General features: G+C 35.8%; 2 protein-coding genes across 2 annotated transcripts in view; one reads left to right on the top strand and one right to left on the bottom strand.

Moving 5' to 3' along the window:
• Nucleotides 1-7910, top strand: part of PHF20 (PHD finger protein 20) — a 44161-nt gene extending 36251 nt beyond the window's left edge. Inside the window, exons 17-19 of the mRNA XM_015815554.2 lie at nucleotides 2599-2998; nucleotides 3826-3997; nucleotides 6065-7910. Of these exons, the coding sequence (XP_015671040.1) occupies nucleotides 2599-2998; nucleotides 3826-3997; nucleotides 6065-6207 (715 nt within the window). The 3' untranslated portion in view covers nucleotides 6208-7910. The remainder of the gene's footprint in view (nucleotides 1-2598; nucleotides 2999-3825; nucleotides 3998-6064) is intronic.
• A 1010-nt stretch (nucleotides 7911-8920) lies between these two features.
• SLA2 (Src like adaptor 2) lies at nucleotides 8921-15392 on the bottom strand. Its single transcript, XM_029284058.1, has 7 exons — nucleotides 15346-15392; nucleotides 14477-14563; nucleotides 14202-14305; nucleotides 13725-13874; nucleotides 11531-11663; nucleotides 9013-9225; nucleotides 8921-8982 (listed from the first exon to the last, which is right to left on the bottom strand). Exons 1-6 carry the CDS (start codon nucleotides 15372-15374, stop codon nucleotides 9075-9077), a joined length of 654 nt encoding a protein of 217 aa, XP_029139891.1. The 5' UTR covers nucleotides 15375-15392; the 3' UTR covers nucleotides 8921-8982; nucleotides 9013-9074.
• Between the last annotated feature and the right edge of the window lie 5294 nt (nucleotides 15393-20686).

Below are 20686 nucleotides of genomic sequence, written 5' to 3'. Positions count from 1 at the left end.
TCAGATTTTCCCAAGTTGAAGAAGCAGTCAAGCCCTTTACTGTCTACAGCCTAAATGTACCTGTTTGTTTTGCTTCAGAGATGGTAACAATAGGATGGAATATGGTGCAGATATACCCAGAATGACCATACCTTGACTTGCCCCAATGTTATAGAAAGAGTTTGAAACAGTCTAAATCTCTTGCTTAGCTTATGAAACAGCCAGATAGTTGTGCTTATCTGTTGAATCTAATTCTGTCTAATATTTAACAGTGTGAAGAATGTCTCTGTTGGCAGCATGGAGTTTGTATGGGTTTATTAGAAGAAAATGTACCTGAGAAATATACGTGTTATGTTTGTCAAGATCCTCCAGGTACAAAGATTTCTAAAGTTGCAGAGTCTTCTAATAGTATGTAATAATTATATTATTTTATGTATTATTGTACTGCTTTTTGATTATTTGTCAGCATACCTTAATTTTTCAAATATTTGATAGCAAATTGTTTAATTTACTGTAATAGCCATTATAGTGAATATGCTAAACTGCTAATATATTAAATAATTTTTGAAATTTACTGATTTTGAGTCTACATAGCATTAATATTTTTCTTTTAAGTTGAAAAAGTGAATTTTCTTGTTTAATTAGTAAAAATTGAATTTAGACAGCTGCCAAATCCCCTATTACAGTCCTGGCAAAGAGGAAACTGCTACTATGGGCTCATCCTTGTTGAATTTTTAATATTTCTGCATAAAAGTGATCTAAAATGTGATCTGTTCTCCATACATTTTCTTCAATAATTCAATATAGTTTTTTGACTCATTGATGTAAGATTCTCTTTAACTAGTTTTGGACTTGTATGAAGAACAGATCAATATTTATGCAAAAATATTGAAAATTCAAAAGTCTTCACAAATTTTTACACACCACTATATAGTAGTATAAAAAGAAACTCTATTTTAAAGGATTTGTGTATTATTCCTAATGTTTTCCTGTTTGTGCCTGAAACTTGATTAAAAGTATCTTCAGTTCTCTAAGTTAGAAATGACAGAATTAGGAATCATGGTCTGGGAGAGAAGGAATAATAGCATTTATGTTATTGTGCTTTTTTAATTAAAATTTAAAACTCATAATTTTACTTTTTTTTAACTAATTTACTCAAAAGATTATTATTAAAATGTAGTTTGTTGTAGCTTTTATTATTATTGAAAGTTTTTTCAGATTTGGAGGTTGAATTTCCAAGCCAAATCAATATGCCAAATTTTTGCTGTTTATTTTAAAAGTGAAAATAGTGGCAGATTAGAATTTGGCTAATAATGAGCATTTATTTGCTTTTATTATTTTTAATTTACTTCCCCGTTGTTGCTTTAGGCAAGCGATCCAGTTTGAAGTATTGGTATGAAAAGGAATGGTTATGCAAAGGCCACATGCATGGTTTAGCATTTTTGGGAGAAAACTATTCCCATCAAAATGCTAAGAAAATAGTAGCTACGCACCAGCTTCTTGGCGATGTACAAAAAGTGATAGAAGTGCTACATGGACTTCAGTTGAAGATGAGCATCTTGCAGTAAGCTATATTTGGATGTATTTGCTTAAATTATAGTGATACAATTCAAAGAATTAAATATAATCGAATTTCATAAAGCTATTGTATATCCTAACATTTAGATATTGGTATGCTTATTAAGTTGGTTCAGGATAATATTAAACCATTTTTACAGCACTTCCCCTCTTATGGTCCAACTTGACCTTGAATACCTTTTGTTTTCATTTAGCATATCAGTAGAAAAATACACCATCTGTACCCAAACCCAAATAGTTGGAACAAACTAGCTTCAGGCCATAAGTAGAATCAGCAATAGTTCTGATTAACCAAACTTTAGATGGATAATGATTTGTTGTTATATCGAGTAATACTGATAAGAAATAGCAAGCTAGTACAGTTCCCTACATTTTAAAATGTCTACTCCCCCCCATCTGCTCCTCCTCTTTACCACTGTGCTTACTTTGAAACAAACGTTGTAAACTTTTACCGACATAAATACACTTTATTGACTTCATCCTCAGTGATTACTAACTTCCCTACAAATTTTATTAGACAATGACAGAGCTTTAAGTATCCCATCGAAAAGAAGAATGGTACATATCCCTCGGAAACTCCTTACAAGAGGCCGTGAATTAAACCTTTATTGACGTTGTCATGCTTGAACTTGTACATCTTTTCTTTGAAGCCAGTATGAAGATTTGTCTTCCATTTTACAGTGTTCTAAACACTCACTGTATGATTTTTAAGAATCTGCTTTTATTGAACGTATCAATGGAATCACTGAAGAACTATGTTAAGAGTTGACATTAAATTCAGATAGGCTCATTTATGTCAGATGATGTTTTTACTTGTTTTACTTATTCTGGTTAAGTTAAGTTTAAGTTTAAGCTGATAAATAGTAAGACATTTCTAATATGCACATGCCAAGCATTAATACTATCCTGACTTTTCTGAAATCTGATAGAAAGTTCATGTTGGCTCATTTCCAGCTATTTCAGATGAGTTTAGAAGATAAAAGTTATAAGCTGAATTCTAATAAAAGTTTTCAGTGTAACTTCCATGTATCTTTTTAACAGAAGCAAGGAACATCCTGACTTGAAACTTTGGTGTCAGCCTTGGAAGCATCTCAAAATAGAAGAAAAATCTCATACCACTAGACTCATTCACATTGAAGAAAACAGTTGCAAAGAGGAGACCACAAGTTATAGAACTTTTAATGGAACAGTTGAGAAACCTCCAACCATTCCTTTTGTAGAGGAATCTTATATCACTAGTGAGCATTGTTACCAAAAACCTCGAGCTTACTATCCTGCTATAGAACAGAGACTTGTTGTAGAAACCAGAAATTCGGACATTGATGATGGTGTTAATAGGATAAGAGAAAATGGAGATGATGCCGTAGTGGAGAGATTAGGATGGGAACTGGACAGAGAAATATGCAAGTTGGAAAATGAATCAAAACATAACTACTCTAAGGTATGTTTTACTGGACCCTTTCTAGTGTTTAACACTACAGATGGAAAGTTAGAATTCCTATGCTGTTGTGATGATGATTACTTTAGTTGGATTTATGTAGCTAAGGAGAGAGGGAGAGAGAGAGTGTGAGAGAGAGAGTGTGTGAGAGAGTGTGTGAGCAACCGTTCCTTGTATGTTTTATCCCCCAGTCCCCTAATCATCTTTGTTGCTCTTCTCTGTACTCTTTCTAGAGGCTCAACATCTCTTTTACATCATGGTGACCAAAACTGGATGCAGTATTCCAAGTGTGGCCTTACCAAGGCATTATAACTAGCTATTCTTTGGAACTTGCTGATTTTCAGAGAATGTCTGTGATGCAGACATCTAGTATAGTACTAGATATACATCTAGTATACATCTAGTATGTCTAGTATAACTATGTTTGCATATGTATAGTACATGTATGTGTATATTTATAACTTAACTATAATATATTAGATTTATTAATTTGTACTTCATTCACAGGCAAGCATTATCATTTAATCTTTTGAACCAAAAATATTAGGAATTAAGCATATATATCGACATCACTTAGACTTATATACCGCTTCACATTGCTTTATAGCCCTCTGAGCAGTTTACAATGTCAGCATATTGCCCCCAACAATCTGGGTCCTTATTTTACCTACCTTGGAAGGATGGAAGATCCTGGCTGTGGGCAGAGTTAGCCTGCAATACTGCATTCTAACCACTGCGCCACCACAGCTCTTCATATATAATCTCTTGAACAGTTTTTCTTTAAAATTATTCACTGTTTATAAGAAATGTTAACATGTGCATTTTTCTAGGTAAGAGAAAAAATTACATCAGAAGAAGATACTGAAGTAAAATTGCTTGAAAAAGACAAAGATGGAATTATGAATTCCCAGCTGCAGTGGCAGCTTAACCTTTTAACCCACGTTGAGTCCCTGCAAGATGAAGTTACTCACAGGATGGATTTAATTGAAAAGGAATTAGATGGTAATGGCTTTTTTCTGCTACAAATGTTAAGAGTTTGTAAGGTCTGTTCAATTATTTTTTTCTTGTGTTCTATTTCTTACATTAAATCTGTTTAATATAGGTTCATAATTATATTGGTTGGCAAACTGAGTTTAGAATCTTCCTGAAAGGGCCAGTGTTTTCTCTTATGTCTTTCTGGTGATCTATCCAGAGTTCATTATCTAGTCTTTTATGTATTCAAAATTGCTTAAAATTTTAAAAAAGTTCCTCATTGGTCACCACAGGATGCTTTTCAAATATTACAATAGGTTGGAAGAAACTATTAGTATGCAGGCTGCTACAAGTCCTCTAAAGTGGATCAGGTTAAATCTTTTAAAACGGAGCTGATTCCAGGTAGACTTCTATCATATATAATATTCCCTTAAATTTAACTGCAGTTTTCCATACTGAAATAGCTCTCTAGCTTTTGTAACTAAAAGAGGCATTCTCATTCACATTCATCATATTTATATAGCTGGCCATCTAACAATCAAGTGAATTAATATTAATATAAAAAACAACCCAGAATAAAAGGAAATAAAGCAAAAAGGAGTTGTTAATTACTCAGGAGGCATCCCACTATTTTGCCAGTTCTGAAGCTTGCTAAAAAACATGTCTTGAAGGACCTCCAGAAAGCTAAAACAGAGAAGGCCAGCCTCTGTGTGGGGGAGGGAGGATGTTCCATGAAGTGGGGGCTACAGCAGAAAAGGCACATTGATGATGAGCTGCCAAATAAAATTGATGATAGGTATTGAAGAAAGTTGCCTACATTGAATAGCAACTAAACCTCTCTGAAATACAGCTGTTTGCTTTATTATGATGTAAATTAAATTTGTAGTGCTTCAAAGAAAATTTAAGCCTTAAATTTAATAGGAACTATTCACAGATTGTAGAACTGCTGTGATCATTACAGGTAGTCCTCAACTTACAACCTTTCACTTAGTGATTGTTCAAAGTTACAACAGCACTGAAAAAAATGACATGACCATTTTTCACAGGTACCCCCATTGCAGTGTCCCCATAGTCATGTGATCAAAATTCAGACGTTTGGCAACTGACTCATATGTATGACGGTTGCAGTGTCCTGGGATCATACGATCACCCTGTGTGACTTTCTGACAAGGAAAGTCAGTGGTGAAGTCAGATTCACTTAACAGCCATGTTATTAAACTTAACAACTGCATGGATTCACTTAACTGTTGCATGAAAGGCCATAAAATGGGGCAAAATGCACTTAACAACTGCCTCATTTAACAACAGAAATTTTGAGCTAATCTGGTCATAGATAGAGGACTACCTGTAACTGATGCTTATGTGCTTTATCGTCAGTCATACCATCACTAGGTCTGAAATAAAGTAATTGGCCCAAAGCCACCCAGATAGCTTCATTCTCTCAATTCCCTGATTTCAAGATTGCTGTCTTAAAGCACTACAGTGTCTCACACGCATCCCAAAGATATGTGGCAGTGACATGACTTGGATTTTATAGTAGTTTTTGATGGATGACCTCCAAGGTCCCTTCCAACCTTATTATTATTATTAACAATATGGGATATCTTTGATTTCATATCCTTTACTGGCAGTACTTTTCTTGTGATTTCTCAGTTGGTTTCTCTGATTGATTGATAGACTGATTGATTATGGTATTTCTACTAAACAGAGGCTTGGTATATCTGAAAATACAGTTAAAGTAAATTGATGTAGTTCCAAGTATAGCTTGAAAACTATATGCCACTAAATACTTGAAATGAAAAACAACAAAATAAGTAATAACTGTTAAACCACATCTGTATTCTTTCAACTATATGCCTTCGTTTACCTAGTTATAGCTAGAAAATCAAGAAGCAAACCTTTAAGGGAGGAACTTCTTGCTATTTTGAATTGCTTGATAGTTCATATATTTTATTAAAAAGCACCTGAAAAATTGATTTCTTTAAAGGAAAGATTACACTATCCCACTAAAATTCTTTATAGCTAATACAGATCTACTTAAATTTAGCCATCAGTACCTTAGGCCTTTGTAATTGTTATGTATCTTCTCTTTTACAGTTTTAGAGAGTTGGTTGGATTATACTGGGGAGCTGGAGCCACCCGAACCGTTAGCAAGACTTCCTCAACTGAAGCATTGTATAAAACAACTTCTCACAGACTTGGGCAAAGTACAACAAATAGCACTTTGCTGTTCAACATGATACGAAATTTCTGCTGGATGGCTGGAGCCTGTCGTATGTTGAGCACTCTCTATTTTAATGGAATAGCATGCTTGTTGCATGGGACACAAAACTGACTTCAGGGAATTATTTAGGGGCAAGGGTTACTCTTCATAAAAGTAAAGAGATTGCCCTTATCTTTTGTTCAGTTGGTCTTTGCTAGGCATTTTTTAACATTATGGAAAGGGATTTATTCTTGTCTTCAAAAGGTAGGAGCAAGTTGGCAAAGGATTTTTTTCATTCCTTGTATCAAGTTGAAATAACCATTAATGTTCTTTGCATATATATACTGACAAAATTGTGCCACTGGAGAACAAAGTTTTAAGAGCCAAAAAATAATTAGCAATCCAAGGCTGTAGTTAACATTCTACCTAGTTTATTTAAGTGACTGAATGTGTCAGAAACTCATACTTTATCCTAATAGTTTATGCATAACTACAGTATTTAATCAATAGAAAATATTATTTTCATGCCTAGCAAGTATGAATGTCTACTTTTATAGTAAACTGTTACAAGAGGTTTGCATATATGACCTGAAACTAATCTACTATTTTAAATAGATGTAGTAGAAGGTCCCAATTTGGTTGCACTTCTTTTCTTAGTAAATTATCATTTCCCATATTTATCATGTCATTGTAGCATGATTCTCATGGTACTGGGACACCCATTTATGTTGAGCTTCTGTGCATTCTTGAATTTCTAAATCTGGCCATGCTGTGCCTCCCATGACCTAGTACTGATGACATATCCTGAGTGCAGGGTATAAAAGTGTCTACACAAGGAAGGGCGTGCTGTAGATTCAGATCTAGCCATGGCCAATGATGGTCATGGTATTGTTTTCTTCCCTACTGTTAATAATTGCCATTCCGGTTATAGTTTGAAACATAATCTTTTCAATATTATAAATGTTTCATTGTAGATACTTGTAAAGTGTGGTTTTGGGAATCAGTTAATTTTATATTTGTGTATAACAAAGAGTCAAGGTCTATGCATGAGGTACTGTTCCCAAAGGCAATGGGACATTATGTTAAACAATGTTTTTGAAACCCCTTTTTGTACTTTTATTTTTAGTTTCCTTACTAGCATTATTTGTGAGATCAAAGTGAAGAAATGCTGCTTACATCGAAGCTACGTTATATAGTAGCTTTTTGAACATTGGTGTATTGTAACTATTTTATATGTTTAAGAATATCATTTGCCTGGAGATCATATTTCCATCACTACTTCTTTTTTGTTAGATAACATCTGGGACAAGAAATTACTTTGAGGTGGACAGAATAGGATATTTTTGCATTGGGTGTTCTGAATGTTGGACTTTTCCTACCTTGATATTGGAGTTGTTTTTGACACCACCAAAGTTTAAATTAAAGCACATTTGTGAGTTGAAGACCTGTTTAGTGTACAAATTGGTAATTATGAATAAAATCCGTAATGTTTATATGCTGCAGAATTATGTAGATTTCAGTTATCTAGTGTTTGTCATAGAAGTAACAGTTTTCTGACCAGCTTATCTCATTTAAAAACAGTCCACTATTTTGCATTCTGACAGAGACTTTATTCCAAGACTAATTTCAGGGAATAATTTGTCTCCAATTATTTAGCTCGTATAGGTTGTAAGTACAGCAACTGTACAGCAGATAAAAATTATTTTGCTGTAATAAATTGGAATAAAGTTTGTGATTGTTAAATGACATACAATTGTCTCACAATAACATTATGGGGAGTTTTCTAAATAACAAGATATCCCTGAAAAAAATATTTCTCTTATCTTTTAACTGTAAACAAGTGCATTTTGTTAAGACTTCAATAACATATTTCTAGCTTTATCCCTTTAATGTTGAAGGTAATCCTAAAACTATAGGGCAGGGGCTAGACATATGTAACTTTCAAAGTTTTACAAATTGTAACTGATAAAAATTCTAATTAGCATGGCCAGTGCTTAGGGATACTGAAAAGTTTATCATTTAACATCTGGAAGATCAGAGGTTGTATATTCGTGAAATCTGTGTAGGAAACTAGGAGCTAGACAAGTTCAATACTAAGAGTAACTATTGTGGGCTTTGGACTGATTTCCTGATTGTTCAAGCTATAATGACTTACAATATAAAAGAATATATGTAACTTATATATTTCTTGGTGCTCTCTGTTGTTTGCTTGTAGACATTTCATTACCCAACTTAAGGTCAGTGCTAATCAGGTAATGAAACATTTGCAAGCAAACAACCAAGCTCAGACATCATCAATGACTCCATTATAATTTATTTTTTAAATTTTACTTGTATTCCTCCTTTATTATTTTTAGAAATAACTCAAGGTGGTGAACATGTTTGGCTTGTTTAGTTTTAACATAAAATCAATGTATTGTGGCTTCATTAAGCAAACTATGCAGTTTATGCATGTGGCCAGAAACTGCCATAGGTTTGTATGTGCCTTTTATATGCCATTTGTGGATACTGTATATAGAACACTTGCATTTCCATTCTACTTTTGGTAGCTCCATTCCTACTATTCTTTCTCTCAGATCAGAGAAAGCATTTTTCCTTGCTTTCCTTTGTTTCTTGAACTGTTGACATTAATATCCATTGCAGCCTGGTGAAACAATTATTTGGTTTATTCAGCTTTTGCATTACTAATCAGTTATGAATTACCAAGTGCAAAACCTGTAGGGAAAATACATATAAATATACTACACACACACACACAATATTTGAATGAGCCAAGCTTCTTGAAAAAGATGAAAAGTTAACTATGATAACACTGATTTAAGGATAACCACCTTGAATCAACCTGATAAAAATACAGATCTTGTGTTCAAGTTTAATATTCCAGAAATACTTCCAATATTAGCTTTATACAGCTTTGGTTTGCTTTCCTTTTCTGTTTGATGAGCCCTGTAATGACACGTCATCAGTCATAAACAGGTAAGTAGTAACTGCTTCTCGCAAGCCAAGACTGATAGGTGAGTCTTCTGTTAGTGGTTCTTCTGACAACAAGTCTGAGCTAGATGGAAGAAAACATTTCTGAACAACATTGCTAAAATAATAATGGCTTTGTTTTTATTTTGTTTCAAATAATGTATGATGCTTGTAATAAGAACACGCAAATACTATCAGCATATTCTGCTTCAGTACATGGCTAATGTACTGGATTTTGCTAATGGCATGGATTCTTCCTTGTAGTGACAGAGGCAATATTCCTTGCTGCAGTGGTTTATGCTTGTTACAGCTGAGGATTCTGGAGTTGCAAAGAAACAATTTGTCTCATGGATTATTTTTAAAACGATATAGAACCAGTGTGGAGTACTGGTAAATTGTAGAATTAGAACCCAGGAGATTTGACTTCAAGCCACCTTCAGCTGCAAAAGCTCCTTGAGAGATTGAGTCAATCATAGTCTCTCAATTTGCCAGTGCCAGGGCAATAATCGAAGGAGTGCTAAAACATAAAATAATGTCCTTGCATCTGCTGAGTTAAGGTCTAAATGAAAGATTCAGTATATTAGAAAGCAAGATAGCTATAGCACTTACATTTATATACTGCTTCATAGTGCTTTACAGCCCTCTCTAAGTGGTTTACAGAGTCAGCATATGGTCCCCAACAATCTGAGTCCTCATTTTATTGACCTCAGAAAGATGGACGGCTGAGTCAACCTTGAGCCGGTGAGAATCGAACTCCTGGAGTTAGCAGTGAGTTAGCCTGCAGTACTGCATTCCAACCACTATGCCACCACGGCTCTTAAAAGCTAAAAAGATAGCTTTATATATTTTATCAATAACAATGATTTGGTATCATAAAATTTGTCAGACTGTCTTTCCAGAATCAAGGTGTTTGAAATAGTTTGGAGATTGTTGGGGATATTCTATCCATATTTGCTTTTGTTGGCAATGTGAAATGTTAAAACTGACAAGTCATACATTTTTTTTTTAAAAAAATCTCTGCTTGAGATATAAATTTTTCATCTGAGAAAGTGATGAGAATCCAGCCATGGTGAAGTAACTTGATCCCATCTTCAAAAATCTCACATCCTGCTGAATACAATTTCTTCAGAATAGTATATAAGGCCAATTGTGTTCCGTATATTTACTGCTGCAGGACCATCAAACTACAGCTCCAGCTCACTATAGACCAGTGTTTCTCAACCCTGACAATTTTAAGGCATGTGGACTTCAACTCCCAGAATTCCACAGCCAGCAATGCTGGCTGTGGAATTCTGGGAGTTGAAGTCCACATGCCTTAAAATTGTCAAGGTTGAGAAACACCGCTATAGAGGAAAAAACATTTTTCTTTTTGAAAGCACCTCTTTAACCCTGTCCTGGTCATCTTGGGAAGGGAAGTTCCAGTGTGAATCCAAATTCCACAATTTGTCTGACCCCTATCAACATTTCTATAAACTTAACGGGGATGAGGGGTTTATCAACAAATCTGTCCCTCAGGTTTTTTTGTTTTTTTATTGAAGCAATGTGGCTTTTGGGGGGAGGGGCAAGGGAGGGAGGAGTTAAGCAAAAGAAAACTTGGAAAGCTTGTCCTGAAGCTCCCTTTTATGCAAGAATTGTCTTCCCAAAACCTAGAGAGATAGAAGAGCTTTACAGACTCTTGATGGCTATCCAATAAGGAGATAGCTGATTGGCGCAGAAAGCTCTGAAAGCAGCTATCATTTCAGCAAGAGACTTGAAAATGGCTGCTGCTTCCAGGCTGCATGGAAAGCAGTCCTGAGCATTTCGGGTCCCGCTGGGGCGGGATGGGGGGCAAAGGGGAGGCACTATAGCATTCCCATGGTTTGTCATAAGGGTGAATGACTTTAATGGCACTGCAGCTGTCATAACTTTGAAACAGGCGTATATAACTTGGGGGTTGGTGTCACTTTTCTAAATGGCCTATTGTTTCCCAAGGACTACCTGTAATCACTCATGCCTTAGTACTTGTATGGATTATTGCAATGCATACAACATGAGATTGCCTTTGAAGACTATTGGAAGCTGTAACTGGTCCAGAACAAGCAGTTTTGAGTTTCAGTTTCTTTACCTGTATAATACCTGTCAATTTTTTATAAAACTATTGATTGTTTACTTCCATGGGCTTTAGGGGGACTGAGGAATTGTTTTGTCTCATGTATAAAATAATGAGATACATATTACTAAGGTTGCTATTCAGCATTCAGGAAATTATTTGGTTGCTCATATCCCTAAATTGTGCAAACGTGGTTTTGCAAAACATTGTTTTTTAGCATAATTTGAACAATCCAGCCAGCCATATTATTTGAGTTGTTGATAAAGGTTGAGTATAAGTTGAATATAAAAAATAAAATAACCTCTTGATCTGTTGCCAGTTGAGAACAGATTTTTTTACTGCCACAGGTTTGGAAAGATGATGAAACAAGCTAGAACTAGTTCCTTGGATGAAGCACGGTTTCTTCAAGCAGCAACATAAGCCATCACTAGTTTCTATTAAAGAAAATAAACATGATAGGTTTTCATATATAAGATTTTCTGACAGCCTACTGTATTGTATCTTCAAAAAAGGGGGGGAAATGGATCCAGGAAACTACAGACCTATCAATACCTGGGAAGATTCTGGAAAAGATAATCAAGCAACCTAGAGGCAAACAAAGTCATAACCAAAAGCCAACATGGGTTTGTCAAAAACAGATCATGCCAGACAAATCTTATTGCATTCTTTGACCAGGTGACAAAATTAGTGGATCAGAGGAATGCTGTGGATATAATTTGGACTTAAGTAAGGCATTTGATAAGATAGAAAAATGTGGGTTAGACCAGATGGATTCGTAGCTGGCTGACCGGCCATACTCCACGTGTGGTTCTCAATGGAACTGCACCTACATGGAGGGACGTGTGTAGTGGGGTGCCCCAGGGCTCTGTTCTGGCCCCAGTGCTCTTCAACATCATCAATAATTTGGATGAGGGGATAGATGGGGAACTCATCAAATTTGCAGACGACACCAAGCTGGCAGGAGTAGCCAACACTCCAGAAGATAGGCTTAACATACAGGAGGATCTTGACAGACTTGAATATTGAGCACTATCTAACAAAATGAAATTCAATGGTGAAAAAAGTAAGGTTCTACATTTAGGCAAGAAAAACCAAATGCACAGGTATAGTATAGGTGGTACCTTGTTCAATAATAGTGTGAGAGGGATCTGAGAATCCTAGTGGACAATCAATATGAGCCAGCAGTGTGCTGCAGCTGTCAAAGCCAACACAGTGCTAGGCTGCATTAACGGATAGAATCATGATCACGTGAAAATACCACTTTACAATGCCTTGGTAAGGCCACACCTGGAATACTGCATCCAGTTTTGGTCACCATGATGTAAAAAAGATGTTGAGCCTCTAGAAAGAGTACAGAGAAGAGCAACAAAGATGATTAGGGGACTGGAGGTTAAAACATTTAAGAACAGTTACTCGAATTGGGTATGTCTAGTTTAATGAAGAGAAGGATGAGGGGTGACATGATAGCAGTGTTCCAATATCTCGGGTTGCCACAAAGAAGACGGAGTCAAGCTATTCTCCAAAGCACCCGAAGGCAAGACAAGAAGTAATGGATGGAAACTAACCAAAGAGAAGCAACCTAGAACTAAGGAGAAATTTCCTGACAGAACAATTACTCAGTGGAACAACCTGCCTCCAAAAGCTGTGAATGCTCCAACACTGGAAGTTTTTAAGAAGAGACTGGACAAACATTTGTCTGAAATGGTATAGGGTTTCCTTGGACTAGAAGATCTCAAGGTCCCTTCCAACTTTATTATTGTTATAGTGAAAAAAATCCAAGTGCAACAGTCACTATGTTGTTTCTTCAACTTTTGGGTAAAAATGCACTTTATTTTCTTGATGAAAATACCCAACTTTAAAAAAAATTCTTACAGCATGATCACAGAACAGAATCCAGACCAAGACTTTTCACTACACTCTTACAAATCTTATTTATTTATTAAATTTCTATAACTATCTCAGACAAGTGACTCTGGATGGCTTAAAATTCTAAAACCATTAAAACACTTAAAAACATCCAAAAAATACAGCAGCCAAGTGAGTTAACCAATTAACAATATAGCCAAGAAACGGCCCTTAACACATTCTGAGGCTCAGGCTGGGCACACATAACAGACAACAAATGGTAGAATTGAATAACCTATTGACAAGCAAAGGTCAAATTAATAAGAGATCACATAGGAAGAGCTGAAAAACAACCTTCCTCCATGAACTTCAAAATTCCCTCTGACAGTAGGTTTCTGAAAAGTTGGTATTGTAACAGGACATAACAGGTTTTCCCAAATGTTGGTCACCAACAGGAATGTGTGATCTTTGTAATACAGATCTTTGGCCATTTCCAAAGGGGTGAAGTTTTTGCCTAGTGGCCAACATGCTGTAAAGCAATTCTGTCTCTTTTTTTAACACACACATATACAGAGAGAGAGAAAGATTGACACGATCAGAAACTAAAAAGAATGTATAATTTCCTTTAATTAATTTAAAAAAATAATTACCAGAATAATAGTCTACCAGTTCGTGCAAGCTTGGGAAGGTAAGGCTGGGGGAGATATAAAGCCAGCTGTTCTCCAAACAGTTAATGCGGTAGTGTTTTACACAATTCCAGGATTCATGATTTGTGCATCTGATTGATAAAGAGTAGCAACCTGTTTATCAGAATAAAATAATCTGTAACATATTTAGACAGGAAACAAGTCCACTCAATCCTACTGCTCAGATTCATGAAATGTATATGTTTCATTAAATTCTCTTTAAAGCAATGAGATCTTTTCTCTGATGTTTAGAGTTGTGCTACTATCTTTAAAACTTGCATTATGTCTTAGTTGAGGAAGAAAACTATTAATTTCAAAGCTTAATTATATGTTATCACATTTAATCCTTGGTAGGCTATGCCAAGCTCACAGACTTGGTGTACCTTATATTTCCTCACACAGAACTGGGAGATTCCTTTGGATATTATGTAGAATCCATACCTTTCTTCGCTTCTCTCGTTCTTATGATGAAAGAACCTTCCTGGTTTGCAGGCAACAGTAACAACTCCTCAGCTTTGGCTCGATCAATGCCATCATAGAGCCACCTGAAGACAAGAACACTGCAGGGGTCAGTTGCCTATGAAAAAGATTGTGTGAAAAGTTAAGGGGGAAACTACTTTCCTTATAGGATTGAGGATCTCTTGGAATACAGAGAAACATCCCCCCACTAATGTTCTGTGATGTTACTTCTGATAGAGAAAAACCACAATGCTTACCTGTGTGAAATTTTAACTATGCTGTTGCTAGGTACACAGCATTCTTGGCCAGTTGCTACTGACTTGACTTGACACCATTCACCCTCTCTGTAGGAGAAGAAATGTAACTTAAAGCCATGACCTCAAGTAAAATTCTGCTGTACTTCTTGAAGAAATTCCCTTTTTTTTCCTAAAATTCTAGTCAAGGAGCAGGCTTTGTCCTCAGAAAAATGCTCTGCAATTATCCTTTTCTTGGGACTACACTAACACCCAAAGTATCCAGACTTTAAGCATGAAGGATGGAGGGTTAATTTAATCTTGATGTGTTGGGTCTACAGTCCCCAGACTGACCAGCCACATGGGCAACTGGAAATTTTGGGAATTATCATATTAATGCAAATGAAGAACAGGTTGAGAAAGGCTGAATTAGCCCTTCTAACTGCTCAGAGGACATCTCAAATAATGAAACAAAATGAAACTTTGACTTTGGTTTTGTCGATTAGATAGATTTGTCACTATAGAAGTGGCTAGTTATATATTAATGTGTAAAAACAAAAAGTTGAGGCTGGAATGTTTTTATCTTATACTGTGCCATTTCTAATTTTAAATATCAATAACATTAAACATAAATACAATACTATAAAATGTAAAGAGAAAAAATGGAAAATCGGCAACTAATAAACTAATTTGGACAGCTAATACAAAGTAGATATGAAAAACAAAATAAGGTCTCACCATGGATGTTTTGAAGATATGGAATTATCCTGCAATGGGGATCTCCCTAGTCTCTCCAGGACATATCCCTCTTGATGACTACCATCATGTTAACTGCACTGCTTGATGCAAATACCTCATGTGTTTTGTCCATTATCTTGTCTGTTAATACTCACTCAGATACCAAACTCAGCTGTTCCCCCATCCTTAGTACTGGCTCTGTGTCTCTAGAAGGAAAATCACTGACTGCAACAACTATGGGCGAATTGGCAACTGCAGATTAAAAGAAAAAATAAACACTGACCAGGTCAATGTGTGATTTTAACCTCTCAATATTTGAAGTATTCTTGCAAAGTGCTTTACATACTGTATGTCTCATTTGAAGATTATCTCACAGCTTCCTCTAGATGAGAATGTAGAAATGTGAATGATGTGTTGATAGAAGCTAGTTCCCAACAATATTGAACAACTTTATTACAACAACAAATTGTTTTCCATTCATTTGTGGTCAAGACAAAACATTTCATCATAGCACTACATAATTCAAATCCAGGATTCTATACAGCCACCTTTTTTATACAAATGTACTCATACTAAGAAAGATTTTTCCCTTACTGCCCTCCCCCCAGGCTGAAGCACTCAACTGAGAATGCCAGACAGTACTCTCTATACCCGGGCACCACCAGTGGAATTCCCTTGCTAGGGCACTTCACCTTGTCTACTTCAACCTTTCAGTTTCAGCTGTTTACTTGCTAATTAAAACATTTTAAAACTAATCACCTGTTTTTTGCATCGATTTTACCACAACTGATGATGAATACTCATCCTAATAGCTATAACTACAGTAATTAATATTTTTGCTACTTATTTTATTATTTAATTCTCTAAGAATGATACTAAAACTGGCTCTTTTGTTTTTAAAAGTGGTCACTACCAACGCTACTGAATAAAACATTATTTTAAAATTTTATGATTATGGTTCTTCAAGTCAGTCTTCTGGTAACTATATGGACAGATCCATCCAGTTTTCATAGCTAGTGTAACTACATTCTTCCAGGATGTTTTCCGATTGTCCAATCTAGAGTCACAGAAAATGACTCATAGTCACCCAGCTGGCTTCTTTACGTGCGACCTACTTCAGGATTTTTTTCTACTAAACCAAACTGAGTCTCTCTTCTAAAGTACAAATAGAAACTGTTAGAGATCAGTCAATAAATTAAAAAATGAGGGGAAGATTAAATGTAAGGTAGTAAAGAAAGAGCAATGAACTAAGGAGAATTCTAATCTGCCTTTCTCACACATTTCCCAGGTCAGGAGGGGTTGATGGAATTCTAGAGATGTGAAGAAAACTATCTGTAAACTGAAAGTGCAACAAGGTCTTTTATTCAATTCTCATTCAACCCTCACAAATTCAGGGGAAGCTATCAAAACACCATCTCTTGATCTCAGGTCATTATTTACTGGGTATTAGGAACAGGATTATTTTCACCCTTGCAACATTCCTTATTCCAAGGAAGGTAAAAAAAATAATCAGAGAACCAATTGATCTTTGTAGAATCTAGTCCAATCTTTGCCCGATGCAGGATCATCATACTATCTTAGACAAAGGGTTGTCAAAAAATTTTACAAATTTTTTCCCAGTGATGGAGCATCCACAAGTTCAGAAGGCAGGTTTTTCTGCTGCTCAATAGCTCTCACAATCAGCAAATACTGTACTTCCTTATTTCAAATCTGTTATTTATTAGTGTTAAGGTACCGCCCCATTGATTCTCCTTTTATCTTTGGGTGCTATGGAAATCTATAGCCTCTACCCTAAGACATTTCTTCATATATTGGAAGTCAGCTGTTATATCTCCCCTTAGCCTCTTCTTTAGTCTAATAATACCTTTAATAATACCAAATTCCTTTAACTGCTGTTGTAGGTTTTAATTTTCAAACTCTTTACCATCATTGTTCCTTTTCTCTGAGCTATTTCTAGTTCCTTAGCATCCTTTTTATACAGTATTGTGGCAACTAGAAATGCACACAATATTCTAGTCTGGCCAATACAGCATAGATCAGTACTATTACTTTCTGTGAACTTGACACTATACCTCTGTGATGAAGCCAAAACCTGCAGTTTCTTTTAGGGGTTCATGTTTAGTCTGTGATCTACCAGATTTTTCTCACAGTTACTACTTCTAAGGCTGGTATCATCTGTCTCATACCTGTGCATCTAGTTTTTCCTAGGGCCAGGATAGAACCCTGAGATAACTTCCTCCATGTGGATATAGACCCATCAAGGACTTCAAATTGGCCAACTGAAAATCCATCTGGCAGTGGAACCATCTGTCCCACATTGTTCCTCACTGCCGCATTGTGAGGCAGACTAAATAGTTATAGCTGCTATGTTAATGAGCTTCATGTTCAATCAAGGATTTAGAATTTCTCAACCAAAATTAATAAAAGCTGCTAGATAACTAACATGGAAGTGCTAAAGACTTCCATTTCCACTGGCACACAGAACCAGATCACAGTACACGACATAAATTTCACAAACAATAATGTATATCATGTGACTGTAACCTTTCGGGTAATAAATCACATGACTTGTTTTGTTATGCATGAAAATAAATCATTGCATACAAAAATGAGATGTCCAGAAGCCTATAAATGTTTTCCCCTATTTTTCTGCTTGGAGATGTTTTCTTTCTCTTTCCCCCAAAATCAATATCGTGAAGCATAGACTAAGGAGATAAACGATTAAATCCCTCTTTTGCTGTTATAGAGAGCTACTTTGGTGTGGTGCTTAAGTCACTAGACTAGAAATTGAGAGACTATGAATTTAGTCTGGCCCAGGCATAGGCAAAATCTGTATGTATGTATGTATGTATGTATGTATGTATGTATGTATGTATGTATGTGTTGTTTTAAGACTCAGACGATGGTAGCACAGCATAACCCCTACCTGGCAGGTTTACGCTATAGCTCTGGCTGTGCCATGTGTTCAGTTGTGGGCTTGTCTGGTTAGCAATCTGTTTCCTCTTACTGGGCAAGCTTCCCATCACAATTTGTTGCTAACAGCAATCTTCTAGTATACCACTCAGAGAGGCCTATCAACAAAAGGCAGAAAAGAAACATAAAAAGTCACATTATTGTCCTTGAAGACTGTTAGGAAAATACAAAAGAAACCAAATGTTGTTACAATTAATTAACTGCTAGTTTCTTCTAAGGTGGATGTTTTATTAGTGTTGAAAGAGAAAGTATTAAAGCATACCACAAACAAGAAGCAACTCCCTCTGAAGGCAGGGGAAGGGAGAGCATGGATGGATGAATATTGCTCAGGAATACAGTATCTGTCTTACATCACTAATCAAAAAGTTGTCCAATAACAGTGCAGCATAATTAAGATGGCTTCCATCTCAAAGCCTTTTTTTCTAAGAATTTGCCTTTAAAAAAGCCTCTCGTCCTGTAATCTGGAAGGCATGAACTTAATAACTGATACTGAAATGTTCATGTTAGTAAAAAAAAAATATTTCTTTAAAATATCTGCTACTAGCATAATCCTATGAATAAGAAAAAGTTCTAAAAGCACCTTTTCCTATTGCAATTTGTTAAAAGTTAATGGCTCTTTCCTGAAAAAAGTATGGAGTTCCATGCTCTTCTTCTTTATCCTACCTCTCTGGCTTCCATTGCACTATTCCTAGCAATCATCTTTTACATTTTGCTACACAATAATAAGCTATAATTATACCAGTTGATGGCTCATGCAGTTGTTCTTAAACTTCCCACATTTTAAAAGCATTCTAGCTAGAGTACAGTATCTCATATTTTTGTTTAACTCAAAATGGTTTGTACTCACCTTTCATTATACAATAACCAGGTCTTCAGATAGGTGATTTTTTTTCTTTCAATGTAGGGAATTTTTCTTTCAGTGTAGGAGCTCTGGAAACTGATGACAACACCCAATTCTAACTAGAGCACAATTCATATGGGTGCTCCAGAGAAAGACTTTTTCTTTAGTGGAAGTTTCTCGGAATACAAATGTCATGAGTTGCCTGCAAACTATTTTTCTATTGGTTTGGATTTTTTGCTGCAGTCTTTCAGGCAACTGTTGTCATGCAGTATACAGGTGCAAATAATATCGAAGCAATAATGTTATCTTGATCCTTCTTAATGCCAAGTGCGCCCAAGCATGATACACAGCACATTGGTATAACTTTTATAGTTTGAGTGCATGTTATTAAGAAGTGTTAAATTCTAAGAACTCACAAATAGCTCAGTTTCCTTTGACGTAATGGAAAAGGTGGTTGATGACTGTTTCATTTTTCTCCACAGAAAACCACTGTGTGATAAATTAGTTCCCAAAGACATTGAGAGTGTTCAGCACTCTCAAAATAGTGCACAAGGGTGGAAAGTGCACTTTATAATATAGTCATCTTTGTCCTGTTTTTATTTTTTTAAAAGAAATTAAATGATAAAATGAGCATTGCAAAGTATATCTCCAAAATAATCTTTATTTCTAAGAAGGTTGTTAGGACATAACCACACAGTTATAAAAACAACTTCTTGGTCGGTGTTGTTTTGCAAATCTTCCCCTCAGAACATAAAAGGTGGAAGGGATAACAACAATTTTACAGGGGTAAAAACTGTGGTAAAAGGATGATTTGCAGCTTGTCTACCATGGCAACCATTTGGCTGTTTACTCTCAATAATTTCAAAAGTGTCTTCAGATTCCAAAAAGTGTGGATTAGTGCATATTAGTGAATAAAATATTCTTACACAGGAGAAAATGGAAGTTCTTGAAGGCTATACATGCTTACCTTAGACTTAATTTATTCTTAAAGTGGACTTGAACTCTTTGCAAATGAAGCATGGTCAAGTTTAAATAACTGTCACCATCATGCCACCTTCTGACTGGCAGCTGGAAGCTTTGGGATTATTTAGTCCTTGCTGGTCACTTATGAAATCTTATCTGTTCCAGTAGGCTAAAAGTAGCATAAATTATCATACCTAGCTGAACTATAACCCTGCACAATTCTGTGTGCACAAACACAAACTACATCACCAAGCTTCTGATAAAACCAGAGCAACAATGGTTGGAAAAAAAGATGGAGCCAGAGATCAGTGACATTAACATATTTGTGTTCTTGCTCGGTCAGTTTTCTTGTATTTTGCACATTTTTCTAACATCTAAAGCCAGTTAAGCTTGTGAGAGTAATAGTATCTTGCCTAATTATTTTCAGATAGGTCATTTACTCTGCAATGCTGTTCCAAAAGAAATGGCTTCATAATTTTTACCAAAATACCAAACCAAACTCTTTGAATATACATGCTGCAAAGGGGCGTTGGTCTTACCTGAACGCCTTTTCTCAGTACGGAGACGGAGACTCCACCAATGGGTTTCCTTTGTCTGCCTGCTCTTGAGACCAAGTATCCAAAACTTGTCACGCCCCCTCCTACTGGTAATCCAGTCTTAACGAGGGCGAAGCGTTTGAAGATTGACGAGGCGTTGGCTCTCAGCACCCTAACACAAAT

This window comes from Protobothrops mucrosquamatus, unplaced genomic scaffold, assembly GCF_001527695.2.
Source record: "Protobothrops mucrosquamatus isolate PMUCROS unplaced genomic scaffold, P.Mucros_1.0 scaffold351, whole genome shotgun sequence".
Taxonomy (NCBI): domain Eukaryota; kingdom Metazoa; phylum Chordata; class Lepidosauria; order Squamata; family Viperidae; genus Protobothrops; species Protobothrops mucrosquamatus.
Note: the sequence above shows the minus strand (reverse complement) of the source record. Positions and strands in the feature narration are given on the sequence as shown.

What these genes read in the sequence shown, in the direction of transcription:
- SLA2 (XM_029284058.1), bottom strand. Translation starts at nt 15,374, where the DNA reads ATGGGGGAACAGCTGAGTTTGGTATCTGA. An exon ending in ATAGTTAAAATTTCACACAG is followed by an intron (nt 14,306 to 14,476) that starts GTAAGCATTGTG and finishes TCTTGTCTTCAG; the next exon opens with GTGGCTCTATGATGGCATTG. An exon ending in ACTGGTAGACTATTATTCTG is followed by an intron (nt 11,664 to 13,724) that starts GTAATTATTTTT and finishes TTTCTTTAATAG; the next exon opens with AAACTAGTGATGGCTTATGT.